Source organism: Ictalurus furcatus, chromosome 5 (assembly GCF_023375685.1).
Source record: "Ictalurus furcatus strain D&B chromosome 5, Billie_1.0, whole genome shotgun sequence".
In the NCBI taxonomy this organism is placed as follows: domain Eukaryota; kingdom Metazoa; phylum Chordata; class Actinopteri; order Siluriformes; family Ictaluridae; genus Ictalurus; species Ictalurus furcatus.
This window is the reverse complement of record NC_071259.1, coordinates 31,127,398-31,147,219: the sequence shown is the minus strand read 5'-3', so window position 1 is coordinate 31,147,219 and position 19,822 is coordinate 31,127,398. Positions and strand designations below refer to the sequence as shown.

At 40.8% G+C, this 19,822-nt stretch overlaps 2 protein-coding genes across 6 annotated transcripts in view; both read right to left on the bottom strand.

The window, feature by feature from the left end:
• The window catches only part of myo1f (myosin IF), a 35,545-nt gene extending 25,029 nt beyond the window's left edge, over positions 1-10,516 (bottom strand). Inside the window, exons 1-2 of the mRNA XM_053625765.1 lie at positions 10,234-10,516; positions 872-1,003 (exon numbers count right to left, since the gene is read on the bottom strand). Of these exons, the coding sequence (XP_053481740.1) occupies positions 872-1,003; positions 10,234-10,236 (135 nt within the window). The 5' untranslated portion in view covers positions 10,237-10,516. The remainder of the gene's footprint in view (positions 1-871; positions 1,004-10,233) is intronic.
• A 6,048-nt stretch (positions 10,517-16,564) lies between these two features.
• adamts10 (ADAM metallopeptidase with thrombospondin type 1 motif, 10) overlaps positions 16,565-19,822 on the bottom strand; it is a 64,362-nt gene continuing 61,104 nt past the window's right edge. For 4 of the 5 annotated variants that reach the window (XM_053625761.1, XM_053625760.1, XM_053625763.1 and 1 more), the window contains exons 24-25: positions 19,391-19,550; positions 16,565-19,004 (exon numbers count right to left, since the gene is read on the bottom strand). In XM_053625761.1, the coding sequence (XP_053481736.1) occupies positions 18,895-19,004; positions 19,391-19,550 (270 nt within the window). In that variant the 3' untranslated portion in view covers positions 16,565-18,894. The remainder of the gene's footprint in view (positions 19,005-19,390; positions 19,551-19,822) is intronic. The other variant, XR_008386017.1, reaches the window with a different exon arrangement.

Below are 19,822 nucleotides of genomic sequence, written 5' to 3'. Positions count from 1 at the left end.
CTTTGATCACTTCCTCTAGTTAATGTTCAGCTCCCGTTAGAGGAAGTGAAAACATTTGAGGCGTGAGTACACGACGGACACGGAGTACTAGCGACCACAGCGTTAGCATCGTTTATTAGCATTTTGTTTTTAAATGAGTGCAAGTTCAGCGAGCTTTCTTCGGCCCTGCTGAATTCCGGATTCTGATTTGGTCAGAAGGCGGTGATTCATTTTCTATCACTACCAGCGGGTGCAGCTGCAAATCACAGGTTTATATTAACGCGCTCGTTCTAGCGCGTTTCCATAGTAACAGCTTACACAGGGATTTGTATGATGTAATCCTCATAATAAATGGATTATATAGCATATTATTTAACAAAATAAATAACGTGTCATTTTCTGTAAGGGGGCGTTTGTTTAACAGCGCTTCATAACAGTCGGGAAGTTTTCCCGGCCATGGTGAAGTCTTCAGGACAGATTTTGCGTCTGTTTATTTGTTTGTTTGTTTGTCGTATTAACTTCAAGAGAGACTCCGATTGGTTCCCGATGTTGATTCCGGACACCCTGTAGTATTCCGTGTTTGTGACCTTCCGCGTAAAAATTTGAGCGGTTCGTTGCTAAGCGGATTTACTATATGACCGCTAACTCTAGCGTGTACTCTTTCACTGAAATGATTGGCATTCTTGACTGACATCTATTTCGGGCACTTCTTCTAGTAGACTTTTTAGAAGAAGTGAAAACTTGTGAGGTGAGCTTAGGACGAAATGCTGGCATGACTAACTAACCAATAACAGTCAGTTAATCGGTAAAGGGGGTGCAAACTTTCGCACTCCACTACTGTGTACGTTTAACTGTAGCGCCAGTGAAGCTGGGCTTGAAGGGGAAAGGATACAAAGATGTAGTCGTCCAGGTATCTCTTCTTGAGGTTCTCGACGATGGCGTCCTCGGTGATCTTGGAGAGCAGCACCATGTCGTCCACGCCGCTCTGTTTGACATTCTGACTCTGCCAGTGATACTTGCTGGCCTGTAGGAGAAACTCACAATCACGCACTGATTTCCAACCTGCGTACGCTCTAACACTGTCAGAGTTTACTTGGAGTGAGGAGGTATGGCACTTTTGCATAAGTATTCACCCCCTTTGAAATTGAACAGTTGAATAGAGTTACAACCTGGAACATACTTAAGCAAACAGCACCATGAAGACCAAGAAGCTGGTCTGGAAGTTCTTGAAAAGGGTATGATTATACATATATATATATATATATATATATATATATATATATATATATATATATATATATATATATATATATATATATATAATTAAACAAGTAGAAATCTATGTCACCTTTATAGATGGAGATGCCTCCACCACCAACAAGCCTAATCCTTCTGGGTAGTAATTTGTACGCCTCAAATACCCGAAACAGGAAGGAAGTTATTGAAGAAAAACTATTACATACAGTATATTGTGGTCTTGTTGTGACCACTAATTCTGGAGCTATCGTGCTAATGAGAATCTCGGACAGACGCACAGATGCTCAAAAAAGCCAGTTCTCGAGTCCCTGACTATGGATGTGTAAGTAACATGTCAAACAGGGAGGAAGCTATGGATGAAAAACTATTTCAAACACTTGACCTTGTTGTGACCTTGAGCCTATTTGGATCAATTCCATAATCGAATCAGTTCATCTGGTGGTTTTGATGATAATCCCATACAAATCCTGCAAACATTCGACCACTCGTTCTGGAGAATCTCGGACGGATGCACGGGAACATAACACCTCCACCGGCTGATTTTGGAAACTACACTGATTTCCACCACCATTTTAGTAGATTCATGGCATATAATCCCAGTTAAGCCCAGTTCTGTTCCAGGTTGTAACACTACAAAATATAGGAAAGTTTAAGGGGGGGAATGCTTATGCACAGCACGGTACATAGACCAAAACAACCAGAAGGAGTTTTATAGATACATCACTGTAACTAATACCAATGACTGGAATCACAGCAACTGGACCGTTGTTGTATGTATGAACAAAGCCCTTAACACCCCCCCCCCTCCCCCCCATCATATCAGTGACTGGATTGGATTACATTGGACTGGAATTATTCCTCTTTGGTAAGCGAAAACTTGCTGGCTAGCTACACTTAGCGGCATTGAATATAAAGGTTACCGAGTTGCTTTGATGACACTCTGGAGAGCACCAGTAATTTCGTGAAACAAACATTTTCATTGGGTATGTTCTGAGTGTAAAAAAAAAAAAAAAAAAAAAAAAACCCAAAAATCTCAGTAGCACTTAGAGATTATAGTATTATTGCTCCGAGGTTGTTGGAACAATTTTCAGAACCAAATTATCTTAGAAAAAGAACATTCAGAAAACGTCCTGCTAGCTTAAAGCTCTAAGCTTAGCCTTAAACACTGTGATTGAATCCATAAAACTGTTATTCCATTAGCGTTAAATAACCTTAATAAAATTACTTATCACAATGAGGATGAAATTCATAGCTATGTAGTTGGTAAAGGGATTAAAATAGATGTTATAGATGATGTTTTGACTATTTGCGCCATCTTAACACCACCACCATCACCCACAATCGCTACATTGGCTAACAGTAGAAGAGGACCAGTTGATACTAAGGAAAGGAACCATTTCCTGTATTGCTTAAGAAGAGGAGAACGTTACAAAACGCCTTGTGATTGAGAACACCAAGACAGGCGTCTGAAGAAATGTGAGAGATGGACCAAGAGCAGAGGTGAAATTTCTGATTCCTCTTTTTAAAAGCCGCTGGATTTTCAGCCACAGGTCACTGCATGCAAGGCACAGTACTGAACTGGGACGACATTATGCCTCGCGGCGTCGTGGAACCAAAGGGCTGAGGTGGAAAGCGCCTGAGTAGCTTTTTATACGACTGACAGGATACCCGAGTATAATCGAAAATGAACTCTTGCACTCTCTTTTATTTCGTAGTTATATTTAAAACAGTCCAAAGTCTACAAATCTGTATCAATAACACAACTGATCATCAATGAACAAGTATTACATTCACACTTCTTAATGGGAAAACGTGCTCTTTTGAAAAAGGTATGAATCTTTTTAACCCCTCCGCTAAATTTGAACTCAAGCTACAACTTTTCCAAAAGAAAAAGCTGAGTTGAGAATTTTAGACCATGGAGGGGTTTTTTTTTTGCACCAGGAAGCCATTTTTAGGTTCAAAAGTCATAGCCAGGAGTCAAAGTCCCCAATCTGGCATCCTGGGTAATCAGATCATAAGAGGTGTGAAGGTGTCAAGCTGACACCTTGACACCTGACATTTTGAGCATGTCCAGTGACCACTTCTGATGAGCTGATGTCACACATTGTTTCCGCTGGAGAAAGGCCGTCGCTCACTTTTATTACGTGTGTCTTCCGGCTGCATTTATTTATTTATTTTCAGCCAGAAATGTCCTGCGAATCCTACCTCGTGTACCTGTATGAGCTGTTTCAAAACGCGTGGTCTGATAACAACAAATGAAACTATGAAAAGCAGCTGCTTTTGTCTCTGCTGTTATGGCATTGCCTTTATCCATTAGCCTAGGGGCCAAGAGCTCTACCATTCAGCATGATTTCCAATGATTACATTACATTTCATTTCCATCTAGGGCAACGACTCAGTCCTCAGTCCGGGACATATCGAGACGCCTTGGCGTTCACTCTACAGATACACACTCGAAGGAAAGCGCTATCTACCCCCTTCCACATTCATGAGCTCACAGACACCTACGATTGGCTAGTGTCGCTCTGATTGACAACGAAGACAGAGTATGCCCCTCCCACCCACCTAGAGAGCACAGCCAGTTTTACTCTGTCCTCTCCATGCCATGAGTGGCTGTGGCATCATCGGGATCTGACCTCTGGAGCCCTCATGATGTATACAACCATGTGCAGTATTCATACTAACTGCAATCTCAAACTTCTCAAAGCAGTATCGTTCCCACAATTAATATGCAACTGTCTCCGTATGTCTGTGTCATATACGGAGATACGGTTCTTGTATCCGCTTTATGTAAGCTGCACGAAGACTTTCAATACATCGTATGTTCAGTATTCAATCACGCTGGCGTTGTAAGATTCTGTGGAGGCATGCGTGAGTTTGAGGCCTATTGATATCTTCTGCAGAAGTTAAACAGAAGAAAAACACTGCTGCTCGTCTATAAATACACCTAGCTATGCTGACTGTGGTAATGATGACAGGAAACAGCGCTTGTCAGTATATACCTCGACAATTTATATAGCTTTATAGTATATATACATACAGTATATATTTTTAAAAAAAATGCTTTGATCAGAAATGTGGTGTTAGTTAACACGGTGCATTACATAACAAAATATTTTTAAAAAAATAAAAAAAATTCAATTAAAAAAAATTTAATTGTCTGGAATAACAAATGATAAATATGCGTATTCTTCCTGTCAAAATGAATTATCGGTCTGCAAGTACTTTAAAGAAAATCAAAAACTGAAAAACGCTATTCGTGTAAGTATTGAATTACCCCCTGCACCACCACCACCACCCGTACCCCTCGCAGACACTCCAGATGAGAGATATTATCTTAACGAGGACACAACTGATTTCACGTAATTGGTCTCCATCTGTGAAATATTAAAACATTTCCTGGACAAAATCCACCTTCAGCTGAACCGTCCTTCGAGACGCGGTCAGTCTGAAGGAAAGAAGTGCAAATGAAGACGAAGGAGCATTCTAAGGAGCGTTAAAGATAAGGTAATCGAATTGCATAATTTAGGAATAGGGTGTAAAATGACATCTAAGAGGTTGGACATTACAATAAGCACTACTGGATTATTGGCATCACACCACTCAAGTCCCTCCATCAACACTCCAGACAGAGACCGGTGAGGGAAGCTACAGTCAGGCCAACTGTCCGTCTCAAGGAGTTACAGAGTACCGTAGCTGAGAATGGAGTAAAGTGCACCAGAGAACCATTTCAAGATCTCTGATCATTGAAGGCGGTATGAGAGGCGTGGCTAGAAAAAAAACCATCAAGACTGAAAAAGTATGAAAGATGTGGGGGGGTTATTTTTGGCGTGATGAGACCAAGCTCGAGTTCAGGTTCGGGTTAAGTTTCAGAGCGCGATGTAAGGCGCAAACTAATCGCAGGCCATACCTTTATTAACACCTTCCTTGCAGTGAAACGTGGTGGTGGCAGCATCGCGCTCAGTGGATGCTTTTGATCCTCAGAAGCTCAGGGCTTTTTGTCCAAATTGAAGGGGAGTGGGGGGAGGGGGAGGGGGAGGGGGGATAGGGGGGTTAGGCGGTATTACAAGAGAACCTGCTTGAGCCTGCTTAAAACTTTTTTGGTTGGAACGATATGTGTGTCATTTGTCCTTCAGACAAATCCGATGACTTTTAAGGGGGTTGAATATTTTTCGCAAGGCACAGTTTCATGACAGGAGTAAGAAATAAAGTTTTTAAATCTAAATGATTAAATATAAGGCCATTCTAATATATTGTATCATATTATGTTATGTTTGGTTATTCAAATATTTCGTTAACCATTTTATTTAATCTTACCATTTAAATTGAAATATTAAGTAGTGCAGATTAGATTAGATTATTTTTAAATTATAAGCATAAATAAATAAATAAAAATCTATTTGTTTAACTGATATTACACGCGTCGTTGAATGTAATTAATATATATCTACATTACATTCTTATTCATTTCTTTATTCTATATTTATTACATTACTCAATGTATAAACCCACTGTTTAATACCTGTGATTATACTAGGGCATTTAAAGTCAGCGAGTACTTCTTGTAAGTCATCTCTGTACCAAGGCTTACATATGCGAAGCCTCAAGGCTTTTTCGTTTGGTTTCACGGCATGGAAATGTTCTCTTTCTGAACCACATCAGGCTCGTTGTGGTTTATATTCCTGCACAGTGATGTAAAAGAGGCAGAGTGTTCCCACAACACAGCCGAAACACACCTCACTCAATTACTCAAGCCAGGAACGGCCCATACCACCGGAGTCGCACCGGTTTTTCTGATCTTAAGCTTATTGCACAAAGTATAAATAAACAAAAAGAAGTTCTGGGTTTATCCTTGATATATGTACATTTTATGCGCACACAGAAAATATCCTGTGTACGTGTGAAACTTAATTCAACCTAATTCAGAAACCGCATCATAAAAACAGGCGCCTAAACAGGAAGATACAGAAAATATGACCTCATATGTGTGAACAGGGGAAATCACACATCATGACAGGGTTATAATTCACATGCTTATATGTCTTCATTATACAGTATGTTAATGCACTCTTTCTTATAAGTCATTGTTTCTAGAGTTACAGCTCAGTCAGTGATACGGTGGAGTTTTCTATAAGGAGACTAGTGTTGATTTAATGTTTATGGAGTAAGGAGTCTCCAGTTTCAGCACTTTGTCACAGCCAGAGGTAAAGTGGTAGCTTTAACGTCTCCTGAAGATGTCAGGACAGAGGAAGTTTTGGACTCTCAGTAACATGAAAAGGTGTGATTTTTGTCTTATACATTACATACGCGAGAGAATAAAAGATCATAGGCTGGTGTGAGACCAGGAACTAACTCGTTTACAAAGACGTTCTGTAGCGTTGGATGTAACTATACAGTAAATGGATTAAAAGGTGTGACGTCAAAGGAAAATAATCAACATCAGAGTGGTAACGGGAACTCTGCTTCCGGTCAGATCGCAGCAGCACACCGTATCGTCGTTGATTATTTTTACTATTTCAGCACCACTCCCAACCCTCCACCCCGCTTAACATGTTTTCTTCCTTACTGAGGGTCCCTATAAAGTCACCCTAGCTGGTAGTGAAACTGTTTCATGGAAAAGATCTGCAGGGTTCACATGACGAAAAAAACAACACCACATCTCTATTTAGGCTTGCATCATTCATCAGGATTGCCATTTGTGGAAACAGAACAGTGTGTGTGGGCAAAAGGCTTGTAATTGAATGAGTCAAAAAGCATCACGATCAGTAATTAAATTGTCATCTCATCTTATCAAGGCTCACTAACTCTTTTTTCCATTGTAAACAACTTTAAACTGAAGTAAACTACTACAATGTTTACCTTAGCCTCACAGTTTTGCTGTCACCCAAACAGGAAACGTATAACCATAATGAAATTAGGACTGTGGAAATTAGGACTGCAAAACAAGGCTTAAAATGTTTACTGCGACCCAATATACTATAAATTGACTTTTGATGACAGCTTGACCTTTATAGACCACATTTCAACAACTGCACGGTCCTATAGGTTCATTCTGTATAACATCAAGAGAATCAGATCCTCTCTCAACGAACAGGCCATACAGATACTAGTCCAGGCTCTTGTCATATCAAAACTGGACTACTGTAATGCACTACTCTCAGACCTCACAGCCAGCTCCATCAAACCCCTTCAGATGATTCAGAATGCAGGAGCACGCCTCGTCTTCGACCAGCCCAAAAGAACCCGAGTCACACCCCTCTTCATCTCCCTCCACTGGCTTCCTGTAGACACCCGTATCAAATTCAAGGCCTCGATGCTCACGTATAAGACCTTGTCTGGATCAGCGCCCCCCCCTATCTCGACACTCTCCTTGAGGCTTACGTCCCCTCACGCGATCTGCGATCGGTTAACGACCGACGCTTAGTAGCGCCTACTCAATGTGGCTCAAGATCCCTTTCCAGAACCTTCACACTATCTGTCCCTCAGTGGTGGAATGAACTTCCAACCTCAATCCGGACCGCAGAATCTCTCACCACCTTCAAAAAACAGCTGAAGACCCACCTCTTCCGTGAGCACCGAACTAACCCCTAAAATGCCAACCCTACATTATCCTTTAAAAAAATAATAACAAATTACTCTAGCTCTTACACCTCTACTCTGCGCACTTTGCTTCTCTAGAACTCGATTATAAATCTTGTATGGCAGCACTACTTGTATTGTTCTCTGCTTGATTTATCGCTTTGCTTGTATTTCCTCATTTGTAAATCGTTTTGGATAAAAGCGTCCGCTAAATGAATAAATGTAAATGTAAATAAAGGCCAAATAAATGTAGTCCTGACATTTATAAATAATATGTAATTACTCTGACAAAGAATCCCAGTGCTTACCTCTTTATATATAAACATAAACACTTTATATGTAAAGGTACAGTAACAGTGAATATGAAACTGGACCTATTAACATTTCCCTCAGATGTGTTAGCAAATCGCTTAAAAAAAAAGATTCTGTACAAGCAATATTATACTTAAACAACTGAGCACAAAGCATTTATGTCTTTAATATACACACAGTGACGGTAGAAATGAGACAAAACTGTTCGGAACATCAACATTTCTCTCAGATATATGGGTAAAATGCTAAGAAAAGGCTCTTAACTAGTCAAATTGATTTAAAAATGTTTTACTAGCTCGTGCGTACTGTATATAGCTAGCATAGCTAGCTAGTGAATATCTCTCTCAGTTGTGTTAGCAAATTGCCAAGTGAAGTGTTTGTACAGCTAAAATGATAATTAACTGGCTAGCGCATAGCGATTAAGTCTTTTATATAAACAATGTATAGGCTCTGTGATGATGAAAATGAGACTGGACTGTCGAAAAACATCAATGTTTACCTCAGAACTTATTGGGAAAATGCTAAGAAAAAGCTCTGAACTGGTAAAAATGGATTTTAAAATGATTTACTAGCTAGCACGTATATAGCTAGAATAGTTAGCTAGTGAACATTTCCCTCAGATGTGTTAGCAAATTGCTAAGTAAAGATTCTGTACAAGCAATATTATACCTAAACATGTGAGCATATCTTTAATATACACACAATGTAAAGTCACAGTGACGGTGGAAATGAGACAAAACTGTCCGGAACATCAACGTTTCTCTCAGATGTATGGGTAAAATGCTAAGAAAAGGCTCTGAACGGGTAAAAATTGATTTAAAAATGATTTACTAGCTAGCACGTACTGTATATAGCTAGCATAGCTAGCATCTCTCTCGGTTGTGTTTGCCAAGTGAAGAGTTTGTACAGCTAAAATGATCATTTACTGGCGAGCACTTAGCTGTTAAGGCACAGTGACGATGAAAATGAGAAGAACAGAACTCTCACGAACATCGACATTTCTCTCAGATGTACTGGTAAATTGCTAAGAAAATAGTGCGATTAAAAAAAGGACAGGTAATCATTGTCATACATGAGTGTAAATATAAGGATAAACATAGGCGTGTAGCTATAAGACACCTCAGGGAAGATCAATACCATCGCTGTTTTTATTTGACTGAATGCTAAGGTGTAAGCTGCAGGTCAGTTTTGATGCTTGTTGTGTGCTAAACCTGTGCTCCAGAAACAAACCCAACGCGTATGAGGAAGTGCTGAGGCCTCTGAAACACACGTCTCAACTTCCCTCTGTGCTCTTGCGTAACTCCCTTTCGATGCACACATCCTCTTTAGACAACGCCTCACCTCCATCTCTAAAATTTTGTGGCTGGGCCAAACCCCAACACACCTATAACGATCCCTGGTGGTGGGCCAGTGTACGCTTCATCTCCCCACCTCCACCCCCACCCCCACCCCCACCCCCACCTGACCATTTGAGTCCATGTTTACATTTATCGACTTATTAACAGACGCATATTTTGCAGCAAGACGAGTGCAAGAGTGTGTGCTGTTAATAAATGTGAATGAATCTCTCGTGCCCAGGCAGCTATGGAAGCATAAAGCTAACAATCATACAGCATTCATATCTGAATCAGTGGAAGAGTGGTCATGGGGGTGTGGAGAGTTCCTCGGTTTTATCACTTCCTGTTGAAAACAAGAAACAGGAAAGAAATATTGTATCTCTTCCATTTAAGGAGGTGAAAATCACAGTTTTCGTCATCTCTGGCTTAATACTTCTGTATTCGAATGATTGCATCCTGGTCCCAATCGAGCCGAGCGCGACCGATTAGAGCTTTAAAACTCGCCGCGTCCTGTACGTACTTCTAGGATAAAATGAACGCATGAATGAATGACTGGCAGAAGTACCGTGTGAAATGAAGTGACCGTGACCTGACATCACTACTGCTCTTGCAGCTCAGATCGCCGCTGATATCACGGACCGTCAGAACGGGAAGCAACATACATTCAAAGATGTGCAGCTCTTTCATCTAATGAGCGTTGACTTATTCGTATCCCAGGTTTTAACCTTCACAGTCAGCTCTTAACAAAATAATCCCAAGGTATACTTACCATCGTGTCAGCCCTCTTCTCTCTGTCCACCTGCACACACCTTCTTCTCTATGTATTCCTGTGTGTGTGTGTGTTTATGCCTGTGAGAAAATCCACCAGCGTGCCCTGTCAACACCTCTCCATCGCTATTGAACTCTTTACCCTTTAAATCAAACTCTGCGTATTTAAGCGAAGCGCTTCAAACTCCGGCAAACTCTGAATACACCAACACTTCCTCATCCTCCCACAGGTCGTACATGAGAGCAGAACTGTGGCTGCAACGAGCTGCACTCCCCTCATTCGCCTACACACACACACACGTACGCACACAGCCAAGTGTGAGAAAGCATCATGTTGTTTGCGAATATGTGCGAATAAGTGACATACGAGCTGCAATACCGAACACACCCTCACCCGTGTTCCTTTAGGCAGAACTTCATCACAGAGATAATGACAGTCAAAGTACGCTTAAAGCTGCTTTAAGTCTTAAAGGGGCAGTTTGGGGTTTTTTTTTTGTTGTTTTTTTTTTAGATTTTGAAATGTCGTTCCTTTAAACCACGCTCCAAACCCCAGCCCCCCAGCTCCCTCACACACACACACACACACACACACACACACACCACCTCTGTTAAAATTGTGAGATGCCTTTTAAGGAAAAGAGGCAGAGCTGAGTGGCTATGTATCAACAAGAAGGCGGAGCTAATTTCTGGGCCAGAATATTTGAAAGATAAGCCTGAAATAAAGAAGCGTCCTATTTTTTGCCTCAAAATGCCACAAAGTGGAGGAGAAACGGCAGATGTACAAAGCACACGTCGTCCAAATCAAAATATAAGTTACACACGAGGACAAAATGACAGTAGTGTGTTTCTGGTGAGAGAAAGGGCGATAACCTTCGGCATGTTCAGTATTCAAAAGAAACGCAGGATAAATCCAGAAAAGCTCCATTACAGACTTGAAATCATGACTGCACCTGGCTTTGTGTGTGTGTGTGTGTGTGTGTGTGTGTGTGTGTGTGTGTGTGTGTGTGTGTAATAACTTGCCTCACATCATTCTTATTACGGCACCAATAAGTCCAAATGTTTAATTCGAATAGATCTGTTATATTACAGCCCTCACATCTAATATCACCACCAGCCGTCGCTTATGACAAATAATTTCTTGCTCCCAGGGGCAGTTACACCTCAAATAGAGAAACACACACACACACACACACACACACACACACACAAAACTAGAGATTTTACAACATTGACAATTTCAGAAGGCTCGAATAGTGAAAGAAGGCAACGTTGCGTGAAGCTGAGATCGGATTGGTGTGACTGTGTGAAGCCGTAAGAGTCAAGTACGAGCACTAGCAAAACACTCAGTGGCGGTTTGAAACCACCGGGACTCCACCCAACGCCCTCGGTCTCACACTACACTCATCAAAGTAAAGCAGGAGTAGAACATTACAGAGTATTCATAAATGAATCCCTCACTTAAATGCCGTATTTGAGTATTAAGAGCCGTATCGTAACCACCCCATACGATACGTCGACATTTCGCCTTTTTGCGAATCAGATCTGCATTTGAGTCACCACACATTCAGCAATAGCATGAAGGGAAGAATGCGGGCAGGTGGAGTGTCATTTATGTTTAGCATCTAGGTGGTGAATTGTACTAGTCGACTGTTCAGGGGGTAGCTTTTGAAGTCTTTTGTGCAGAGCAGCAAAAGTAAAACACTATTCGACTTTATTGTGTGTGCTAGACTCATTAAAGGGTCATTTAAAATGAACGATTGATTCGTGAATCATCCTTTAGATAAAACGTGCGAAGCGTAAAAAGTTTTGCTTATTCAGGCTTATTTTGACGCATTGACGAAGAGTCATGTGCTTAAAGCGTTTGTGCGTAATGCTGACCAGAACACACAGTCACACAGTTTCCTAGCAGGTAACTTCCTTTTCTGACACAACTTATGCCTATCTAACATCCTGTCTTACTTTTATCAACTATGTGAAAGAATGGAATTTCACTTCTTATAATTAAAGGTGCAGTATGTGGTTTCTAGACTTGCTATTGCTATGATACTTGTATCGTTTAAAAACGAACGAGATTTGCGATGTTACCAGATTTGCGGTTTTTTTTGTGGGGGTGGGGTTCTTTTCGAATCGGAGCTTCTGTTCAAATATTTCTGGCCCTGAAACTAGCTCCACCCACATCCAGAACAGAGCTGCTCTCAGTGTGTGGGTCTTTACCTTAAAAGGCAACACACGAGAGACACACAGTTTTAAAAGAGGGGGTGGAGTCAGAGATGGAGGGAGGGAGGGAGAAACCTTGTTTGTTTCCAGACAAGCTTAAAGGGGCTCTAAAGTTTACAAACCGCCCCTTTAAGATAATTTTAAGCACTTGCTTCAGTGCACACATTCGAGTTATACAGATTCAAGCGAATGAACTTCTTCTCATAAATTGTGTAGTACATAAAAGTCCTATACAGTACATGTTAAATAAGTATTACACATGTAAGACTGTTACTGTACTGTTTAGAAATGATCCTTTCATATGTTCACTCAAGTGGATGAATTTTGAATTGGACTTCCACTAATAATACATGAAGGTATTTCTACTTATGCTTTATTGTAAGTATTGTAATTAACCTGTGACAACGTGACTGACGCAACATCTAAATGTTTGCTGTAACTGGAGAGATTTGACAAGCAAAGTGCATTTTTAATATTAAACAGCATACCAAAAAGGAAGCGCACGCCAAATTTCCTCTGTTCACAATACACGATTTTCTTTATTCGTCGTATTTATTTTTCCATTTTAGTTGGTCTACATACACTTCAGGGGCACATACATATCCATCCGATGCACATTACAGTACATGAAGTTATTTCAATAGCATTTTTAAACACAACGACAAAAACGTAACATTTGTTCAAACTAACCACGTCCGACTGCGTCTACTAATATGAGTCAAAATCAACACGCTTCAAGTGTAACATATTAAGCAGAACAAAATAAAAATTAAAAAAAAAAAAAAAAAAAGTAGGTCACATCAACAATAACAACAATAACAACCATGTGTTTTGGATCTAGCATGACTTGATTACGTACGTTTTTTTTGTTTGTTTTTTTCCCCCACAAATAATTTGACGGATAACATAGATTCCTGTTAAATATCTTAGCTCTCATGTTACTTCTTACCTCAAGCAAGGTTCTAATACAATTAACTTTTTTTTTCTTTTTTTTTTTAAAATAAAAGTACTAATCTTGAGATAATGAAAGAAAAAGACAGAAATAGCACCATTACAAAGCACCACAAAAAGTCTCGCTACGCTGTGTTTAAATCAGCCTGTCACAGCTCGGATCTTAGATCGCTTCTTAGATTTAAAGCACTCGTGAAAGGATATGTGTCACTTTATTAAGCTGCGTAACGACGTTGACGCATTTTCTGGACAATTTTTTACTCTAAAGTATAAGACACACGGTCTAAACCGTGCCTGATTAGAAATAAGTCAGTATACACCTTGCTTTTTTGCTGTACCAGGTATATTTATTTTGCCTAATGTCTCTAATGTCTCCAGGATTCCTCCTGATATAGTGTAGTTTTTGTGTTACCACAGTTCAGTGCCTACATAAAGCCTGACCTTAAAGGTGCAGTCTGTAACTTAAAAAAAAAAAATAATTCTAAACCATAAATCTTCTCCTACGCTTAAAGGTTCTTTAGAAAATACCGCAATTCAAATATTGCCATGCAATGGATCTCTCTTAGTTTGCTTGTTTCAGGCTTCTGTTGTCATTTTCACAGCCTGGAAACCAGCCCCGCCCCTTATTGGAACCGAGCTGCTCAGCTCCTCCCCTTTCCCCTCCAAGGCACCCCATGAGGCATATCTATTTTCAGCTTAATTTGAGGGACAGCAGAGATCCCTAAAATTACATACCACACCTTTAATCTCTCAGTCAGGATTAGAATTGTGTGTCTTAGTATAATCCTAAGGAAGAAGTCATTATAATCGTGATAATTCATGATGATTTACAACATAAAAGCAGCTGCTGGCATGATCATGCTAAGGCATGACGATGCTAATGCTAATGTTGATTTCCTCTCGTCAGCGTTGGGATTGTGAATTGTTATGTTAGCACCAAACAGCACTAACTGTACTGCACCTTCCCATAAACTTCCTGTAAAACATTACCAAACGGACACAGAATTAGGCTAATGCAAAAAAAACAAAACAAAAAAAAACAACAAACAACAACAACATCTTTCATTTATAAAGCACCTTCATAACACCCGAGGTTGCTTAGCTCTTCTAATGCTAATTTTGACTAACTCTCTCCAGTGCTTAGTGTATTAAAGCAAAAAAAGAAATGTTCTTAGGTATTTCTGTTTATTTGTTTGGGGTTTTTCCCCCCCAAAATGTAGTTGATGCTAATCTGGTAGATATAGGTTTCCTGTACTTGTTAGCAACATTAGCCTCGGAGCTCCAGTGCAAAAGCAAAGAAGCGAACTTTGGATACAGAAATCAGTGCCACTGCGCTGATGGAAAAAAAAAAAAAGTATGTAAATATGTGATTTCTGGCCAGATTTGAAAAAAAAAAGTCTTAAACTTGATTGTTAGGCTACGAGAAATGTTGCTAAACACACGTGCATACGTTTCAGGGTGTCTTTAGGACATAAACGTTGATTTAAAAGACTGGCCATGAGCCACAACTCCCGAGAACCAATTTAGAGCTGAGCGTCTGTCTCACGTGAAATGAGTTTTTTTTCCCCCCCTCACGTGAAAACGGACTACACGACAACAGAGGCTTTTCCACCATTGTGTGACCAAACAAATCCAGATCAGACGACACGTCTCGATGATCCTCCTCTGCATTCAACGTTTCGTTTCATTCACACAGTCCTACAGTAGGTATCAAAAATGCTTCTATATTTATAAATATACATTTTAATACGAGGGGGGGGAGGGGCGTGTTTTTTTCCACGCCGAATATGATGAGTTTATTCATCATTAATTGCTGATGAAGATGACTTTTTTTTTGCTTTAAACTGACAAATAATTACAAGTAGTGTTCATAGTGCTACATGCCGTAAACCCTTCCCAACAACTGACGTAAATCTCTTAAACGTATACATACCTATATCGATAACTGTCAGCTGACAAACAGTTTGTGATTAGGTGACATAACAGGTACAAAAACATCTATAAATGCTTCCTTTAATAAGTGTCAGCTGACATATACACTATTTTCTGTCACTGTAATGCTAAGCTGACATAACTACATAAACTCTTTATGACCCCCGACATAAACATTTATAAATGCTTATATATAGAAAGCATTAAGAGGTAATATCCTTGACCTAAACACCTCCTGTATAAATCAAAGACATCCATTACACTGTTATAACAGTATAAGTAACGTGAGTTTCTTATAACTGCTCATAAGAACCCAAGCAATTCCTACGACTACTGTATGTCATGTCACCATAACGACAGATTATTTACACAACATTTATGAACAATTGTGAAAATGTCATGACACCCTAATGAGAGATGGTGTGTTTTTTTTTTCCCCTCAGGCGCTAAACTAAACTGTTTTTTTTTAAAAATTATAATTCTATGAAGGCTTATAACAATGCCATGACACCATTATTACAGATTATGTATGTTTTCCCAGGCCCTTCATTAAAATGGCTTCCGTTTGATTATATTTATACGAGTCTTACGAACACCTCATGACAATGTTAAGACACTGTAATATAACCAAACGTTTATGACCTATCTTCTCCGAGCTTGTTTGGTTCTCACGCTTGTTTTGCACGCCATCGCCGTCACGTAGCGCTGACATACCAGAAGTGCTATAAGAAGAGCTCGAATGCTGTCATAACATTCTAACGTTAAGTCAGCCTGGAAAACGGCATAGCACGACCAAACGCTTAGGTCAACTTGACAAAAACGTCTTAGTGACACCTGACGCCTAACGTAAGGCTTCTTAAACGTTTATGTAAGGGTACATCGTGTCATAAAGGACTTATGAAGCGGTTGTGTAGCCCTATGAACACTACCGTTTAAAAAAAAAAATGAAATAAATAAAAGCTCGACGTGTGAAAACACAGCTGAATGCCGCAGTACAAGGTGACGATGACTCATGGCCTCTAGCGATACTGGTGTAGCGATAATAATAGATGTTGAGATCACTGTCTGGTTAACACTCCTGTAACCATCCCAGACCAAATGGCAAGATCAGGACAAACAAAATACAGTCACAGAGAGGTTATACAGTATACAGTATATATATATATATATATATATAAAAAAAAGCATGTTACAGACCATAACAGTACGGTTTTATGAAGCTTATTATACTGAATGGTTGATCAGGCCATAACAACTTTTTTTTTTTTTTTTTTTTTAAAGAAAACTAAATGAATTACAGGAATAGATCGACTGAGTAAAAAAAAAAAAATCGCATTCCCACAAGGTTTCTTTTCATCCCAAAAGTAGTCGATCAGCCAAGACTTTTGAAATTTTTCTTACATAAAGTGAAAAGGAATAGACCATACCCGATTCGATCTGTACGCTGAATCCGATTTTTTGGGGGGTTTTTTGGACGGACTTTAATCTCGGTATTTCTCCAAAGTGAAGACCTGAATTATTTGAGATATAATTGAAGAAATAGGGAAAAAGGCCTGGAGGTCTTTCACTTCTCCCCACACACATGCACTTAGCCTGGGATAACAAGGCCTAGGGAAAAAGGCCTGGAGATCTTTCACTTCTTCCCACACACAGTGCACTTAGCCTGGGATAACAAGGCCTAGGGAAAAAGGCCTGGAGATCTTTCACTTCTTCCCACACACAGTGCACTTAGCCTGGGATAAAAAGGCCTAGGGAAAAAGGCCTGGAGATCTTTCACTTCTCCCCACACACATGCACTTTGCCTGGGATAACAAGGCCTAGGGAAAAAGGCCTGGAGATCTTTCACTTCTTCCCACACACAGTGCACTTAGCCTGGGATAAACAGGCCTAGGGAAAAAGGCCTGGAGATCTTTCACTTCTCCCCACACACATGCACTTTGCCTGGGATAAAAAGGCCTAGGGAAAAAGGCCTGGAGGTCTTTCACTTCTCCCCACACACAGTGCACTTAGCCTGGGATAAACAGGCCTAGGGAAAAAGGCCTGGAGACCTTTCACTTCTCCCCACACACATGCACTTTGCCTGGGATAAAAAGGCCTAGGGAAAAAGGCCTGGAGGTCTTTCACTTCTCCCCACACACAGTGCACTTAGCCTGGGATAAACAGGCCTAGGGAAAAAGGCCTGGAGATCTTTCACTTCTCCCCACACACATGCACTTTGCCTGGGATAAAAAGGCCTAGGGAAAAAGGCCTGGAGGTCTTTCACTTCTCCCCACACACATGCACTTTGCCTGGGATAAAAAGGCCTAGGGAAAAAGGCATCTCATGTGACATCTAAATCTTTGAGAAGTTCCTGATTGCCAGAAGGACGCTAACTTTCTTTGGATAAGCGTGCAAAGTCGACTTGAACGATACGGCGTGTTTTCATCCGTCACCATGACGACAATTTCGATACAAGAATATAAATATCTGGAAATAATTTGAGAATCATTAACGTACGTGTTTAAGCCACTCCACTCCGCTCACCTTCCCCGAACTGTAGACTAACACCGTGTCCCAAACCACATCGGCACACATCGGCGTAAAACGTCACGCGACCAACATTTCTTGGTTGATCGAATACGTCTGAGAGAGGAACACCGTGTAAATATGATTTTTGGCTGAATTTTATCTTGACTTTTTTTTTTTAACCTCCCACCTGTACGACGCGATCTCGTCACAGACGGCGAAATCTCCTAATAAGGACAAAGAAATATTTCCTATAGTAAAAATAAACACGTCAAAAACAGAAACGATGTAAACAGTGAATATTGTGGTCATTAGTGTGTGTGTGTTGTTGTTTTTTTTAACACAGCACAGCACTGCACAGTTCAGTTCGGGGGTTTTCCTTACATTACAGCTTCATCACGATGATATTTACGTCCTGGACAAAACCGAGTTTGTTTTCAGTTCTGTGCTGATGAGACGCAATTAAACTCATCAGTCTAAAAGCCCGGGTGAATAGAAACTTCCTTCTTTGACATTTTTAGAACTTCCCACATCTTCTCCATTTTAATAAAATGCAAATGATGCTTGAAACAAGGTTCCTGATTTCACTCCAGAGCCAGATGGCGGCCGTGCGGAATCAAGAGCCGTAATTAATAACGGAATAACATTTGCCGCAGTAGAAACTGGATTTGTATTCTGGTACGAGAATATAAGCAGGGAAAAGCAGTAATCTGTGCAGTCCTGTGCTCGGTTGTAGCTGTAACTGAGTAGAAATGAAGTATCCCGTCTGAAGTATGGATGAAACAAGAACTAGCACCATGTTCAGGACAACTAACAGAAGACGAATCTCTCTCTGACCATCTGACATTCACAGGAACTGCACCAGAGCAGCTGGTTTGGGAGAGTGGAGGACAGCAGCACAGTCTCTCTCCCTCGTTCCTTCCCCACCCCCCCACCCTCTCTCTCTCTGAGGCAGGACTGGCACTCCGAGCATGGAAAGTAGTGAGTGAGGGAGCAGATAGATAAATAGAGAGAGAGAGAGAGAGAGAGTGAGAGAGAGAAAGGAGAAAAGAGGAGGTCAGTGTCCTTGGCAGGTCTTGCAGCACATCTGTCGGAAATATGGGCGGCTGCAGAACTTGAACCTGAGCACCAGGGGGCAGTACGCCACTGTGTTCACATCTTTACACTCTGTGTAGTGGGGATGGGGGGGGGAGTGGGAGGTGAGGAAAAAAAAAAACAAATCCATGAAACATACTGGGAGATATTTTGTGTGTGTGTGTGTGTGTGTGTGTGTGTGTTTCTGTGGTGTTGTTAAGCCTGTGCATTAACAGGTAGATAGATAGACAGACAGACAGAAACAGACACCTGAGCTCAGGTTACTGTCTGTTTGGAGTTTCACGTGTTCGTGTGGGTTTCCTCCGGATTCTCCGGTTTCCTCCCATCTTCCAAAAACATGTTTGTAGACAGTAGGTACAGTAGATTGGCTATGTTAAATTACCCCTATTTGTGAATGAGTGTGTGTTTGTGTGTGAATGCTGCCATGCAATGGACCGAGGCCCACTTTGACCCCTCACCCTCAGGGTTGTCCGTGGGGACGCTGAGGTCACACTTGCTCCTGCACTGCTGCATGAAGGCGGGTCGATGCAGCTCTGGACACTCATTGGACGGCAGGCCGGTGTGTGACACACACTGTACCGAGCGCATCTGATGCCCCATACCACACTTAGCTGAACACTGGGAAGAACACACACACACACACACACACACACACACACACAAACACAGAAATAAGCATACACACCATGGAATTTGTTCATGAAGGCACCAAATGACGAAAATTTAGCATTTATATATTTATTTCCTTTTTTAACCTCCTGACCAATCAGGTTGTACAGTAAGTTGGGACTGGGGTGGGGGGGGGGCGGCTTTGGGGGGAGGGGGAGGAAAAAAAACGTACATGGAGCACAAACTGCCATATACGTACGATACGATTTACGACATACAGA